Genomic DNA, 17,858 nt, shown 5'->3' with positions numbered 1-17,858 from the left:
AGATGGATTCAACCTGAGAGGAGAGGCAATAAATTGGTGCGTAAATCTTGTTATGTCAACTTTTTATTGAATTGACAGAGATCAGCAAGTTTTTTTGGGCATGCGCATCTATTCTCTGCCAGTATTCTGTGCATTATTATTTCAGACCAATTTGAGGCTTCTGTGTGCTGCTTGTCTAAATTTCCACCACAACCTGGCTTCTCCATGATGAGATCGAGGGTTTATGATTTCACCAGTATTGGATTTGATCGGTATTTTTTGTGATTGACTCAACTCATGTTTTGACAGTGTGGTACTCTTAAGCAATTCTTATGTTGCTGGTGACTGGCCCGCCTATGCATTCGGAGGCGGTCTTAGATCTGCATGGTCTGATCAGAAATATATGGACAACGATGTGGTGATCCTTGGTCTTTACCTAGAATCGCCATAAATTTCACAGCTGTGTATGATATTATGGAGAAGCATTATTTGGCCTGATCGATTTCAAAGAGCAACGATCCTTTGCATTGGCTGGAGCAATTTCATATTTTGTTTGATCAATATTATTATCAGTGGCAAAAATCATTGCTTGGTCAAAGCCATCTTGACCATGGATATTGGTTGATCGTAATTGGTTCGCATTCAAATCCTAGAGACATTTGTAGACTGAGAAATTTTGAGAACATTAATAGGCAATTCTTTTTGTGCCTCGTTGAATGGCATTGTGGTCACATCTGTGTGAAGCCTCATCGCCTTGTGCCGAAGCGGAGAAAACCCTTTCAAGCCGTATACTATTTGAAGTTCCCCGATTTGGCTTTATATCCTAGACTGTCATTGCCTTGGCAGGTCGGGCTCATCACTAACCCGTGGTTTACCTACATTTTGTCTGAGACTCTGAAAGATCCCTGATGGATCTTTTAAGCTGACAGGCTGTAATTTTTAATTATTTGTTTTAAAATAAATTCTTCCTGTTTATTAAATGATCTTTCAGAAAGAGACAGAAGTTGCAGAAGGTTGTGTCTTTTGTTTCTATTTGTATTTTTCCAGATATAGGTAAACAATGAATAACAACAGCAGCAAATATGAAATAGGCTGGAAAATAATGTGCAATAATATAATATTCAGCCAATCCAAAATAGCTACAAATCGTACCAAGCAAAATACATAAATGATATGCCAGCAAAGTATCTACCAACCAAAATAATGTTGTTGGCTGCAAGAAAGACCATCCATGCACAATGAAAAGAGATGGCTGATGAATACCAATCAGCAACCCATGTGCCAGCTGGAAGGAGGTCGTACGGCTGCTGCAGTCACATCCAAGCAGCCAAGGAACTCCCACGTGCCAAGCAATATACCCAACTTCCAAAGCCAAAGCTTTTCCAATGCTGAACTTGCACTCCAATCAAAGTATGAAACCAAATGAAACTACTGAAACCTTCTATTGGGGTTTGCGTCCCAATATCCAAGCCCTGGGGTTTGCATCCTAGTTCTCCAGAAATCGCTCCTCAGAGCAAATTCACAAATGCCTAGTTTGAAGATGTAAAAAGATAATAAAATAATGAGCCAACCTCTCCTTTTATCTCCCTCTCAAAGCTACTCGAACCCTAAAGGGAGAATATGCTTTTACCTTTATTAAATAATGGCATATTCTTAACTAAAAAAGCCTTTATGTATAGGAAAAACACCCCTTTCGTCAAATAACAAAACTCAAGCTGCCAAAAGGTCTCCGGATGATGAAAATAAGTTATAATAATTCAAGACCTTTCCAACGAGCTATAACACATATGCCTGCCTGACCAGAAGAAGCCAAAATCCCCTTATTACTCCAATTAGCTATATAAATAGCTTTATTTAATTAATAAGACACTAACTTAGGAAGTATTAAAAATATATCCCAAATAGTCGTATAATGCTCATCTGACTCCACAAGTCTAAAACAGAGCCTGCCACCTGTCTGTGACTGTTGTCGGAAATCATGGATCCTCGAGCAATCTTGTCCCTAAAATCTAGGGATGCTCCTAGAAGCTAGGAAACATACCCAAATGTCCTGAAACTGAACCCAAGGAATAGTCTCATGGTAACCCAACCCTGGGTACTGTCAAATCCTCCTAAATAGTCTCCACAAAAGAAGGAAATGCCTCCTAAAATTAAGGAACTGGTCCACTACTGCCAGAATACCAAATCCCAAACACTGAATATCCTCACTGAGTCTCTATCCACCACTGTCAGCCTACAAGACCCCAAAATAAGCTGACTCACATGTCTCTGCTAGACAGAGCTAAAGAGGGGACATGACAGACTCTAATTGTGGCATCTTGAGTTCATGTACGTATCTACCTATTGAAATAAGCTAGACTTCTAGCAAAAAAGAAATGGATCTCTTAAGTGTGATGCCTCCAAAGAGAAAGATCGCCATTGTTCCAACAGCTAGGACCCACTTTCAAGAGAAAGATCTTGATTTTTTAGGGCACTTAATTGTTTTAGTAACCGCCGGTTGATATCCTCAAGCTCGTGGTTTATTGCAGTCAAATTGGTGCCTAGTTGGAGAAATTTGGAGAATTGTTTGAGCACAAAGGTTGTGATGGTACATTATGTGAGTGGAGTCATTTCGAATAGTTTTTAGTTTGGTTTTTATAGTCTACGTCTATAGATTGTTTTGATAATATTAAGATTGAAGTAAAAATATTATCGGTTTGATACTCAAACTATTAGGTGAGTCAAGTTATCTCATTTTTCAAAACAAGGTCCATTTTTACAAGTCTTTAGTGGTATTGTCATCTGTCAAAATTTTAAAATGTCAAAAATAATTATTGTAATTGGATGCTCTCTCGCTTGTACGTGACATCCATTTTGTGGAAGGTTATATTATTTCCTTACAACTGATGAATTGAGCTTCAAAGTGAAATTTGCTAAGTAAGAAGCAAACTGATTGGAGGCCGGAGGCAACGGAGGAAGGAGGGCACTCAGCATCCTCTCGTCAGTCACCAACGACAAAGCCGCTTATTAGCTCTGGTGGCATTTCATTTTCTATTCATTTTGTATGTTGTGTGAATAAGTGGAAATTTCACATTGTGGAGGGGGAATATAACCAATGTTCCATTCCCATTTGGCGCCAAAATGACTAAAGTTGTTGAAACTAAGTAGCTTCGGTTAGATAAATGATTGAATGAGAGACTTCATTTATCTCTCATTCAGTCATCTACCTTATCGATGTAACTACAAGCTAATGGTAGACTTCATGATTGAGTGAATAAACTTGCTATAATCATCTTTATATGCATTTCATATTCCAAGCATTGGATTACACATTTCGACACTTGGACATCATTACAAATCTGTCATCGATCGTGCTAATGACCATATTTCTTATGTTGTGTGATTATAATTAAGCAGATTGGATTTATGTTATCTATCATAATTATCATATGATAACTATGATAGTTATCGTATTAAACTTGCTCTTGCTTTAATACCGATCTGTTATCGATCTAAATTATAATCGTATTGCACTTGCATCATACCGATTTGTTATCGGTATATAACAATTAAATAGCATTTGATTTGAACCGATAGTTATCGGTAAACACCTTAATGAATCGGAGCTTGTGAACCGATCAAGACATTGGGCATGTCAAGAGACATATATATATATATATATATATATATATATATATATATATGTCGTGAGGAATGCTGCAGAGATCATTGAAATCAATAAATGTTATCTACAGCAATCTGCAATATAAGAAGGAACAGTCAATACAAACAGTAAAAGATTAAATATATTTCTTAAGCATTGAAGTAATTCAATAAGAAAGTAAAAGAATATCAAAATTCTTACAACTTCAGATTTTGAACATAAATTTGAATTACATTTACAAAAGTCAAGGGCATCTTCCAGTGGCAGTGGCAGTTGTCTATGGTGTTCGAGATTGAGTGGTAGCGATTGATAACAGTGATTACAATTAAGAACATTGTGTTCTTATGGAGTGTGTTTTTCCCTGATGTACAAGCATAGTAGCGAACAAAAGCACCAAAGTAAGTCAGTTCATGGATCTTGAAAGGGTTTGTGGGAGGATCTAGAAAACCACACGAGGTGGACAGTTGGTGGGTTCCTGTTCATGTTCAAGTTTGTGGTAAGCCTGTGTGAAAACCATGAAAGGTTGATAGGAGGATCATGAGAGTTGGGCTTATTGCAAATAAAGGCTGCGAGTTCTTGTCATGTTCGCACTAAGGGGGGGAATGTTGGAAACCTATTATTAGTGCTCAAATTGTTGTGTTCGTTGCAAGTTGTTTCAACAACTTGCTAAGTCTAGATTTGGTTAAAACTGTACAAAGATTTGTTAGTCCTTTATATATGTAATATCCCAAATGGTTTAAGTGAGAAATACAATATGATGTTTATTTGAGAAGCTAATAGTAAAAAGAGAAATACCATCTTTTATGCTTCAATGTTGTTTACTTACAAACATTGTCACCACGCTTAAAACTGTGGATAAGACGCTGTCTTTCTGTTGCAAGTCTCGAATTCCAATACCTGTACGGGAAAAAATAATCAGTTTCAGAGACATTCGAAAGAGGACAGTAAAGATTTGATTTGATAAAACTATATGATGAATACAAAATATTAGGCTGTTTCTCAAGAATTTCTCTAAGCATCATAAAATATATTAATGTGTCCGAAGCCAATATTCTATACATGCCATAAAAATAAAGGAAAAGCTGTTGGCAGTATAAGAGTGAAGGAACTGGTAACTGCTACAGTAAACATTTGTCACTATAAGAAACATTACCTTAAAGATATATCAATGACTTTATAAGTCCGCATAGGCAGTCAAGCAGAAAGCAATTCAACAAACATCATCATTATATAGTATAATAATTTGCATAGCATAAAGGATGTTGGAAATATACCTTTAAATCAAAAGAAAAATCAGGTAATCAGAATTATTTCATCGTGCCATTCAACCAAATGATGTAGCATGTAAGAAACCCCTTCAATGGACATAAGGTGACTGATCTTAAACTTTAGAGCATAGTTGAAAATTCTTGAAATACTCGCCAAGGCCCGAAATAAAAAATTGGCAACTTAAAAATTTGCTTAAATTTAATTAGAAATGCATTTTTTTGCAAAATTCAATGAGGAGATGCATCCAATGAGTCAATAAATGAGTACACAAAAGAAACAAGCTGAAACAAGCTGAGTCTAGATATATTTGATTGATTTAAATGCAAACTGGGTACAAAATGGCATCCTCATGTGGAATGCTGATGGCTGATAGTCTGAAACAAAATATATACATGAAATATAACTCAAAAGTAGAAGAATACTTAAATGTTATATTTCATGTATATATTTTGATGAAAAGAATGACTGACTTGAAAAAAAAAAATTAGATAACTTTTCGATGTGTTTGAGCCTCTTTTTTTTTGCAGTCGAGTTTTTGCCAGAGACTCGCTGAGAATTTGGAAAAACTTGTCAAAAACTCGGCGAGTTTTTCCAAAAACCTCTGTGAGTTTTTGTACTAGTTAATGGGGTAGATACTCGCCGAGCAGAAAAACTTGCGAGTTTTTCAAGACTCGCCGAGTACTCTGCAATTTTTCCATCTATTATTTAGAGCAAGTATCTGATCAGCCCAAGTTTGCATAATGCATTTGACTTCAAAATGAAATTGAAAAAAAAAAATCCTGCTTCATTGCAGCTGCTGCGCTTACAACACTTGCACGAGGGAATTGAACAATTGACCCAAGTTCCTTTATAGTAGCTTCAAAGTTACAGGGCTGATCCAAAAAGTCTTTGCAAAAGTCTTGTCATGTGGCAGAATTCAGTTTAGCTACAAATGTGTGTTTTGTAATTAAACATTTCCTTAGTTACAGTATTCTAAAACTGTAGAACTTTAGATGATGGTGTAGCATCCTAAATTGTACTCACCTACAATTTTGTCCTCACTTAGGCCTCACTTTGGCATTCCGTCCTCCAAGGCCTGACTAAAGCACTGATTCTGCTCATACCATCTATCAAACACAAATTTTCACTGACTACACTAACTCCCTTTGATCCTGGAGCCCTGATTTCCAGGACCATGCGCCATGGTCCTCTCAGAAAGGAGACATTTTGGGGCCTCATAACGGTCACCTAGTTTGGGTGGAGACCTAGATCCCATGTCGGCCGCTGTTGGAAATTCAATTTGTTTTTTGACTAGCAACTATAAAAGGAGGTCTACCCCTCTCATTTTCAACCTCACGATTTCAAGATCTCAATTACACTCTAGCAAATTCAAGTGAACAAGCAATCAGTCTTCTATTAAGCATTGGAGCATAAGTGAAGTCAGAAGTCAAGATTCAAGCATTGGAGATGACAATCATGTTCTATGTTTTATGAAGACAACCTGCATGAAACCCTAATTCCTTTGTGAAGACAAATAAAACTTTATTAAAGGTATATCATTGGTGTTTCAGTCATTATTAGCCTTTTCCTCAAAAGGAAAGTATTTTACTGCAATCTTTCATTTACATTTTCAATTCAATTTCATGATTAATTCCAAAACCAGGGTTTGACCTAAGGCAAAACCCTATTCCCAACAATTTCCCCCTTCTTTTTGTGTGCACAAACATGTACAGAGTTGCATTCAGGAGGATTAACACAATTCACAGAGATGAACAAGTTCAGCTTTCAATCGTGAGAAATATGACAGACCATGGCGAATTGATACTACCTGGTCCCAAAAATCAGGTCGAACTTCTAGGAACAGATCCGAAACATCTTCTTCTACTTAGATCTAGGTTGGGGGCTTCGTACAACATCTATAGCTCACTATTTCTATCAGATTGCTTCCATAATTTACTATCTTGCCCTAATCTTCAACAATTCAATTCAATTCAATTCAAGGGGAATAGAGCCCTATCAAAGGAGCCTGGAATCTAATTAAGATCTTGATCTATTTAGGCTAGATCTATTAGATTCCTCTCCTTCGTAATGTAATGGTGAATTAGGTCATTTAGTGGTTTTATTATCGTGATTTAACTCTAACCCTAATTTTTCACCATTACAAATAGTATTTTGCCTCTACACAATCAAGAAAAAACATAATAGCATTGACAGTCCTAGAAATATAATTTAATCTTAGAAACTAAAAGTACCTGTTCAACTAAGGCATTAAAGAGAGTATGAAAATATAGTTTCACAGAAACTGAAGAGTTACAGACAAATTTGTATTTCAGAATTAGAAAATAGAGATAAATACGAACCTGGGACCAGATGCTATAGCTTACTGTCCAGGATGCTAGTGTGTCGCAAGAACATTCGCATGTCACATTGTTGTCCATATGACTTGGGCACCAAAATTTTCCAGATGTGAGGTTTCAGCCCAATAACCCACTTAGCCTACTCAAATGAAATGTTCACCCCTGATTTTTCTTAAAATGTTTGCAAGTAATGATAGCAATGTAACTGTTTGCTGATTGTTATTTTCAGATTTGTTTAAACATAAGATGCATTCATTGTAACGGACTTACACTGAGACAGAACACTAACATGCTCAAATAACATGATCAACTTCATTTTTAACAAATAAATCTGGAAATAAAAGCATTAATTTCAGACCTGTACGTATCAATTTTGTGAAGATTACAAGCTGGAAATAAGTAGTCGACCAGCAGCTATCGCTGTCCAAAAGCTTCCTAAAATCTGAAAACTTGTCCTAAACACTCCAAACACCTAGAATCTTCGACGGTTTGTCCTCTAGACGAAATCACCTGAGCAAGAAGGAATACCAAGTAGATTTTGACCTTCACAAACTCCCACATGCTAGCAAGGAAGAGGCACCCAAGATAGGGGGCAATTTTGCATTTAAAATTCAGTTCTCCATTAAACATTGCAATGACATATCACAATGAGTCACCCAGGTTAGGAAAGAAGTTTGAAACTATACCCACAAGCCCAAAAGTCTTCCTCCAAGAGTTATGATCAAAATATGTTTCTGAATTTCGGAAAATGAAGATTGGCACACTTGAAAAGCTTCCAATCACCTCCAAACTCAAGCAGCACTCAAAGAAAGCACGCATCACACCAAAAACTAAATACCCATATCAGAAAACCTCAAAGACCTTCATTTCTATCAAACCCAAATCACCATATGCAAGCCAAAATCACTAAAAACTAAGTGTTATCACACCAACAAGCTAAGGTGGATGTTTCACCACCAAAACCACCAACCAAGAAGAGGGTTTTCGTCCTCAACTAACAAAAGAAGAACTCTCAAAGCTCATTCCAGCAGCATCCCCTTAGGTTGCGAAATCGAGTATATGCCAATGAAAGCTCAAATTCATATTTATAAAGAGAGGGAAGAATTAGGGCAACATTTTTAAATTTGAATCCACTTTCCCTCCAATTTTTTAAACACACTTTATCCAATTCCCAATCTTGGCATACCCTTTTGAGGGCATTATATTAATCTTTTAAATTGCTAAAGTCCCTCCTTTACCTTGGTGTCACTTTATGAGTTCAACTTGCTTTTTAAAAACTTAAAGTGGCCCACTTCCCCAGGCATAGGGATAGGGGAGCACTTATGAACACATCACCCTTCAATTAAATTACAAAGTAACTTTATAAAAAACACTTAAAAGTGAAATAGATTAAATATTATAATGTCAACCTTAGAACTCACCAAGGCACTAAATTGGAAAGCATTTTGCTCTGAACAAAGAGGAGATAGAAGCCAAGACCAAGTGCTAAAAATAGCACTTACTAAAATAGCCATAAGCTAAAAATAAAAACACTACTAGAATACACTGAAAACACTTACTAGAGCTCTCCACAAGACACTAAGTCCCCTAACCAACTCTACTTAGCCTACAAGAACCCGGGGGAATAGGTTAATGGCAAGTCAAACTAACTAGGGGTGAAAAAAGGGACATTACAGTCCTCCCTCCCCAAGATTGTTTGTCCTCAAGCAATGCCAACAAATAAACTAATTGATCTCGAACCAAAAACAATGAGACTCCAAGGTCCCAAATAAGGTCTAGGAGATCTATAGCTCCATCTACTCAGGACACTATATTGTTGGGCTCCTACATAAATGATCTCCTGAAATCCTCTTGCAAGAAGAGTACTCAAATACCGCAAAATCTCTGCCAACTCCTTAGCAAACTGCTGTCCAAAATCACAAATTTGAGGCTCCATAGGGAATAACTTAAGAGAGTGAATGTTAACTCTCTCATTCTCCATACTTTGCACTCTAACATAATGATTGTCTATGCAAAATAAAATGATGTTTCCTCCATAAGTGCTAGCTGAAAACAAGTAACCACCAATGTGTGCCCAAGTACTCATCCAACATTGAACTTGATCAATTGAAACACTCATTCCCATCATGTGAAACTCAAAACTAACCCTGACATGAGGCTGAATGGTCTAAAGGAGCTCAAAGCTACAGCTGTTCAAGTAGAAATTTCAAAAATTTAACACTCCCAGAGAAGAACAATCACTGCAAATCTGAAAATCCTTGGCCCAAACAAGTTTTCTATCCATTCCCTTGGCTGCAAACTCACTTCCATGAGTTGCCAACTCATAAGTGATCCAAATTTTGTTCAACACCTCTCTCCAATCCACTTGTTTGAATACAAATGGACTCATAAAGTGACTGAAAAAACAGATATAAGCAACATTTCTTTCACCTTTTGGATCCAGAACCTCCCAGGTATGTCTCTCCCATTATCTTTGATTTCAAACAGCCCATGCAAACAATCCTGGGCATAGATATTCACCCCAAACAAAGCTCCACCACACCAAGGTCTATCAATCTCTAAGGCACCATAGTGTTCCTCCACTTGTGGTGAATTCATAAAGTCATTCATCATGCCATATTGATCACGTCCATATTGGCCCATCATACGAAGCAAACTTTCATTAAGAACATGTTTTTCCTCTAAACAATCATCATGTAACTCAAAAAGAGGATTATGATATGCAGACTTCACATCCATGTCAAAAAAAAGGATTATCCAAAATTTGGAATTCATCATTACCTTGTTGTTGTGACTTGGTGATAGGAACATGATCAGATATTCCCTGCATCATTTGGCATGTAACATTATGGATTCCTTCCTGTGTCATTCCTGTCAACACCACCTTGTGACCACTTTGAAATTTCAGCTCCACACCATTGAGGTTCAAGGTGACCCCTCCAAGAGATCAAAGCCAATGCACATCAAGAACAACCTCTACACCTCCAGTGTTCAACACATAAAAGTCAAAAAATAGTGTGGCCATTCGCTACCATAACTCTTAAGCCACAAAACCTCATAGTTTTGAGTCCTCTTTGTGCTACTGTGTCCTCATTGATGAAATTATGTGTGGCACAAGTATCATTGTTTTAAGACTAGAGAACCTAGCAAGTACACCTTCACCTTTCTTTCCCTCTCCAAACTCTTCTACTGACTTTTCTTACTCACTATTCTTTGCTTCAGTTTGCTGGTCTGAAGTTTTTGATTCTAATTTATCAACTGAGTATGCCTGCAATCGACGGTTCTTCCCCTTTTCCACACACTTATGACTTGGGGCCCACAGTTCCTTGCATGTAAAACATATATTTTTCTTCCATAGTTCTTTTTTGAGTTCATCTTCAACCCTTTTTGAAGAAGACTCTTTCGGCTGAATGCTTTCCTTGTTATCATGTTTTTTCCCCTTTTCATTCTAGAGGTTTTTGTTAAGGAATTTAGATCAGAGATAGAGAATACAATAGTCTGGTAATATGTAGTGAGGATAGAATTTAATAAGATCACTGGAATAAATATGTTTTACCTCCGATGTGTATATATATATATATATAACTCTAACTATTAATCGTCTATGATAATATCGACAGCTTGCTGGTTCGTGAAACTGCCACAGTTATTGGTTTTAGTTCATAGCAAGTGTCGATGCCTATAAAAAAAAGGATGAAGAGTCAAGTCCACGTAGGGGCATGACTTCTATGTGGCTTATGCCACGTAGAGTCATGACCCTTCGTTCAATGTCATTATATATTACTTGCTTCAATCCGAATGAAGCTATATCCTTAACACTCCCTCTTAGCAAAAGAGGATTGAATTTCATAATTAAGTTTTAAGGAACAACATTCTAGATATACACATTCATTTGACATGATCGTTCACTCAGTAACACTTACTAGTGAAATACTTCATATCTCAGAGAGATATGGATTATCTGAGATCCAGCACTCTGGGACAACAACTACTTGAAGTCTTATCAGATTACAACCTTGATTCTAGTGACAATTGTAACATTGTCATTATCACAGGTGAAATAATTTTAGTATCATGATATCCGACACATTCCGGGACAGCAAATTAATGTAGTCAATCATGATATGATTGTTATCATACTTTCCGACATATTTCGGAACAATCATTTAATGATAGCAATTCAATAACTCATAATAGCAAATTTAGTATCAAGATTTTCAGCACCTTAAGGGACAGCAACTTAATGTAGTCAATCTTCATAACAGATCAGGCTATTGTTGGCGAAGCAAAAAATGAAGAGCAAGCAGCTATCACAAATGAAGACTTGTCTTTTACAAAACAAAAGATAGAGTTAGAAAGAAGACAAGAAGAACACGGAATCCAGAGAAAAGAGGCATATACAAGACAAGTCTTCATTTGTGATAGCTGCTTGCTCTTCATTTTTTTCTTCACTTGATATACTAGATGAGACATCTGGACCCCATTCATATCTATGTGTTTCCGTTGTGTTTACTGACCAAAACATTGATGAGCTTTTTCAGTGTGGGCAGTTTTGTGCAGCTTGTATCAATTTATCACAGCGGTCCTTCTGTTTAACAAGTGTTTTTGTTTACTTATGATTTCAAGAAATTGATGCTTAGATGGATAGATTTCATTGACTATTGAGAAATAAAAGAAATAACTTTGCACTAATAAGAAGTTTGATTCTACAATCTAACTTCAACATTTCCCATTATGAAGACATTCGAGTTTCAAAATTTAAGTGATAAACTTGAGACTATTCATGTGAAAGTCCAATTAGATTGAGCTAAAAGTGCAGATCGTCACCTTCCATGACATAACACATACATGCAATATCGATCTTACAATAGCGATCTTACACTTACATCACATGAAAGATCGTCACCTTCCATGACATAACACATACATGCAATATCGATCTTACAATAGCGATCTTACACTTACATCACATGAAAGATCGTCACCTTCCATGACATAACACATACATGCAATATTGCATTCAAGATATTCATGAATATATCAATTACATATGATTAAGATTAATATCAGAAATTTCCATTATAATTTAGTCATACCAAGTTTAACTCTAAAGTACTCCACTTTCAACTTTGCAAGAGGTTTGGTGAATATGTCAGCACTTTGCTCTTCAATGCTAATGTAGGTCAATTTGATGACATCTTTGTCTACCATATCTCTTATGTCATGGTATGGGATTTCTATATGCTTGGATTGATTATGAAAAACTGGATTTACAGAAAGTTTGATGCAGCTTTGATTATCATAGTGAATCACAGTGGGGTTTAGGGGCTTCCCAAATAGTCCAACTAGCAATTTCCTTAACCATACTACCTCAAGTGCTCCCATGGAGGCAGCCATATATTCGGCTTAAGTGGAACTCTGAACAACTACTAACTGTTTTCTGCTAGACCAGGATATCATAGCTGATCCAAGACTAAAGCAACACCCCGTTGTACTTTTACGATCAGTGGAACTTCCTGCCCAGTCAGAATCAAAATACCCTTGGAGTTGTATCTCAACATTTTTATACTTCAAGCCAAGTTCAATAGTGCCACGCAAGTATCTCAGAATATGCTTAGCAGCCATTAGGTGAATCTTCTTAGGTTCGCACATGAAATGACTTAGCACATTGGTAGCGTAACAAACATCAAGGCGAGTGTTTACCAAGTACATAAGAGATCCAATAATTTGTCTATAGTATGTAGGATCTGTAGGTTTTGAATCTGTTGCTTCACTTTTGAGCTTATGAAGATTTGTTTCCATTGGAATGGATAGAGGCTTACAATCTATCATACCAAATCTGGTCAGGATATCAGTGGTGTATTTTCCTTGATTTAGGAAAATATAATTCTCTTTTTGCCATACTTCTAGGCCCAGAAAATAGTGTCGTAGACCTAGATCCTTCATATCGAATCCAGCCACAAGATCTTGTTTGCATTTTGCAATGAGGTGATCTTCTCCTGTTATCAACAAGTCATCAACATAGAGAACAAGTATTAACATGTTACCATCCAATATTTTGAAGTATATGTTAGAATCTGCTTCATTTTTGGAATATCCTAGTTTGGAGAGATATCTGTCTATCCTTCCATACCATGCCCTAGGAGCTTGCTTAAGGCTGTAGAGAGCTTTTTTAAGTCTAAACACATAGAGGTTTCTATCGTGTGTAGCAAAGCCTTCAGGTTGTTCAATGTATACTTCTTCTTCAATAATACCATTCAAAAATGCGGTCTTTACATCCATTTGGTGTATTTTCCACTTTTTGGAAGCTACAATGGCAATTATTGTTCTCACAGAAGTATATCGAGCAACTGGAGCAAATGTCTCTTCGTAATCGATTCCAGCCTTTTGAGAGAAACCTCTGGCAACGAATCTGGCTTTGTGTTTTTCAATACTACCATCTGGTACATATTTGATTTTGAATAACCACTTTGATGAGACAACTGATTTGTCTTTTGGTCTAGGTACAATGTCCCAGACATCATTTTTAAGATAGATTGGTATTCCTCAATCATTGCATCTTTCCAAGCTTGACATGTTAAAGCCTCTTCAACATTTGATGGTTCAGATTTTGTAAGTTCGGTCATGAGTGCAACATAGCATGATTGACTTCTTGTTTTCTTATTCTCTTTGAAGATTTCATCGGGTTCCACATTATTTTCTTCAATCATCTTTCTTGCCCATAGTGGTCTTTTCTTCTTGTTAGGATTTTCAGCATTCTCGAAATTAGGTGATTGAAGTTCATGATATTCTATGCTATTCTCCCTCTGATTTTCAATTGTAGGATTTTCATCTGATTCTGCGGTTAGATCATCTTCTGCACTTAAAGATAGTTTATAAGCAGCATCTTCTTCAAATTTGACATCTCTACTGATTTCAATAGATCTTCATCCTGGAATAGACTTTGTATCCTTTAGTGGTTTCACTGTAGACAACAAATATGCCTTTCTTCCCAGAGGGTTCTAGTTTGGTTCTCTTTTCTTTAGGAACATGAATATACACGTGGCAACCAAAGATTCTTAGATGGCTTAAATCTGGTTTATTTCCTGTAAAGGCTTCTTCAGGTGTTATATTCTCTAGGATTGAATGAGAGCATCTGTTTTGAATGTACACAGTTGTATTTGAGGCTTCAGCCCAAAATGAGATATGTAGATTTTGATCATGCATCATGGCTTTAGCAGCTTCGATGATGGTTCTGTTTTTTCTTTCTGCAACTCCATTTTGTTGAGGATTATAAGGTACAGTACACTCCCTCTTAATCTCAACAAAAATGCAGAATTCTTTAAAATTTTCAGAGATATATTCACCCCCATTATCTGATCTTAGAGTCTTTATTTTCTTCCCAGTTTGATTTTCCACTAAGGCCTTAAATTCTTTAAATTTCAATAACACTTCATTTGATTCTTTGAGTTTTATGAAATAGATCCAAGTTTTCCTAGAGTAATCATCAACAAATATCACATAATACAAGAATCCCCCTAGTGATAGTAATGACATTGGACCACACAAATCAGTGTGGACAAGTTCTAGTACAACTTTTGATTTGTGTTCACTTGAAGGAAAGAACCCTTTTGAGTTCTTCCCTAGAGTGCATCCTTTACAAGTTCCAACATGATCAGATTTTAGATTGGGTAATCCTATGGTAATTTTTCCTATAGAAGGTAGGGCACTAAATCGAAGATGTCCTAATCTTCTATGCCAAATTTCATTAGAGTTTGATACTTAATGAATCAATGCTTGTTTTTTAGTATTACATAATTTGTATAAACTACCATCTCTAGATCCTATAGGAATAGCATTCTTTATGTTAGAGTTTTTAGGCCAGAGTAGAACTTTATCTTCATGGAAGGTGACACGATATCCTTGGTCAACTAGTCCTGAAATAGAGACCAAATTCCTTTTGATACCTGGTACAAAGAGAACATCTTTCAATTGTAATGTAACTCTTGTTCTTAATTGAATTGAGCAGGTCCCAATTCCTTTCACTGGATAGGTAGAATTGCCTCCTATTGTAACTTCTTCAGTTGAGTGGCCTTCAAAGGTTTCGAATTGATCTCTAAAACTGGTTATGTGTCGAGATACTCCACTGTCGATTATCCACATATGTTTGTTTTAGTTTAGTTCGTTTGATAAGGCTAAGAAAAATAGAGGATTCTCTACTTCCTTGACTTCAGCTATGGTTGCTTGAGCTTTCTTTCTTTCTGGGCAGAACCTGTGAGTGTGTCCAAATTTATCACACTTGTAGCATTGAATCTTGGAGAAGTCTTTGCTTTTGTGATTATTTCCTCTCTTCCATTTGAACTTCCTTTTCTTCCCTTTGTTGCTTGTGTTAGCATGTAGTGCTTGAATTTCTCCCCCTTTGTTTGGACCCAATCCTCTTGTGATTAGTCAAGATTCTTCTTGAGTACAATCATTCTTGAGTTGATCGAATTTTGGTAGTGTCGGACGAGCACTAATGCCTTGAATAAAGGATTCCCAACTGGATGGTAATCCCTTAAGTGCTATTAGAGATAGCTCCATATCATCTATATTATTCCTAATAGTTGACAATTAGTCTTTTAATTCTGAAATCCTCATGAAATAGGATGTGATTGTTTCTCCTTTGTTCATGTAGATATGCATTAATTGTTGTTTTAAAGTGAGCAATCTACTTGCATTATTTATTTCATATGAGTTTTGAATGGTCTTGAACATATCATATGCTGTAGTTAGTTTTGAGATGGTTGGGAGAATGTGATCTTTAACAACATCAATTATGATTTTCTTAGCCTTGTTGTTGTGTCTTTTCCAGGTTGTTTTCTCTGGCTCGTCTTCAGGCATCTTAGTATCTTCTTCTATGTATGCATCTAGTTCGAGTTCATGAAGAATTGTTGTTATTCGAATTCTCCATCAGACGAAGTTGGATGCGCCTTCGAGTCTATCCTCCACTCTAACACTGTTCACCATGATTGTTTTTCCTTTGATTCTGAGTGCAAGTCTGAATCTTTTTTAGAAAAGAGGTGTCACTATTTTATTATTTCTCAACCAACGTGGCTCTGATACCATGTTAAGGAATTTAGATCAGAGATAGAGAATACAATACTCTCGTTATATGTAGTGAGGATGGACTTTAATAAGATCACTACAATGAATATGTTTTACCTCCGATGTGTATATATATATATATATATAACTCTAACTATTAATCTTCTATGATAATATCGACAGCTTGCTTGCTGGTTCGTGAAACTGCCACTGTTATTTGTTTTAGTTCACAGCAAGTGTTGATGCCTATAAATAAAAGGATGAAGAGTCGTGTCCACATAGGGGCATGACTTCTACGTGGCTTATGCCACGTAGAGTCATGACCCTATGGGAACATGACCCTTCATTCAATGTTGTTATATATTACTTGCTTCAATCCGAATGAAGCTATATCCTTAACAGTTTTTTTATGAGAACTTGTTTATTTGGGCCAGCAAGATTCATGCTCCTAGTCTTCCTCATGTTAAGGTTTGATCAGATTTAGAGGTTATGGTATTTTATTTTTTCTATATAAGATATTGATCACAAAGTCTTTATAATGTCTTCTTGAATATTAACATATATATATGTCAATTTGCAGAAATTATAATATCAATACTGATGATATGGAGAAGTAAACAATATAAAGAGATTGTAATGCAGATCAGAATGGTATATATAATGCTGCTGATGTATGCTTAATCCAACGATTCCAAAATATGTATTTTGTTGTAACTTGTTCGGCACTTATTGATTACGGTACCTCCCAAGTCATATTGAATCCGTTTTGTATATACAACAGCGTGGAGACATGTCTCCGTAGGGACATGTCTCTATGCAAACATAGTCCACGTAGAGACATGCCTCTACATAGACATGTCCACGAATTGTTATCGGCTGTTTATTATCGATGACTAACATCGATACACATTGTGATATAATTAAGTCCGATACACATTGCAATATAATTAAGTTCAATACACATTATCGAACCGTAGTTACATCAAGGCATTACTAATGATATCGGTATCATAGTATGCTGTCATTGATAGCATAGTATGATATTGATATAATTAGTATGGATATCGATACTCAATATCAATGTATAAATTATTATCAACAATGTGATAAGTATTGTCAGCATGATTATTATTATTAAATAGTATGAATAACAGCATGATTTACATCATTAGCAAGATTAACAATGGTTATATTTCAATCATGTATATATGTATATATAATATACATGTACAATATCAAATATATATATATATATATACATGATAGTTATCTTACTATTATTAATCATGTATTATGATAATCAATAATCATAGTGAAATACAAAGAAAAGATAGTAATCAAATGCTTAAGGCCGATAGGCCACTTATGCATTTGATTTCATCCATAGGAGTAATCCGACCGAAGCTACAAATCATTAACACTCCCTCTTAGCTAGGGAGGATGATTACTATCCTGAATTAAACACAATGGATTCGTATATGAGTGAGAGAGATATCACCTCAATGTGATATCAGGAGTAATGACATGTCCACTAATATCAAGTCATGTGATATTTGCCAAACTCACAA

The 17,858-nt window shown here is 36.0% G+C and overlaps 1 protein-coding gene across 3 annotated transcripts in view; it reads right to left on the bottom strand.

Annotated features, from left to right (window-relative positions):
* Window positions 1–17,858, bottom strand: part of LOC131068690 (tRNA (guanine(37)-N1)-methyltransferase 1) — a 177,564-nt gene that overhangs the window by 77,345 nt on the left and 82,361 nt on the right. For all 3 annotated transcript variants that reach the window (XM_058003932.2, XM_058003934.2, XM_059207537.1), the window contains one exon: window positions 4,449–4,519. In XM_058003932.2, the coding sequence (XP_057859915.2) occupies window positions 4,449–4,519 (71 nt within the window). The remainder of the gene's footprint in view (window positions 1–4,448; window positions 4,520–17,858) is intronic.

This window comes from Cryptomeria japonica, chromosome 6, assembly GCF_030272615.1.
Source record: "Cryptomeria japonica chromosome 6, Sugi_1.0, whole genome shotgun sequence".
Lineage (NCBI taxonomy): Eukaryota > Viridiplantae > Streptophyta > Pinopsida > Cupressales > Cupressaceae > Cryptomeria > Cryptomeria japonica.
The sequence above is the reverse complement of the archived record's forward strand: the minus strand, read 5'-3'. Positions and strand labels throughout refer to the sequence as shown.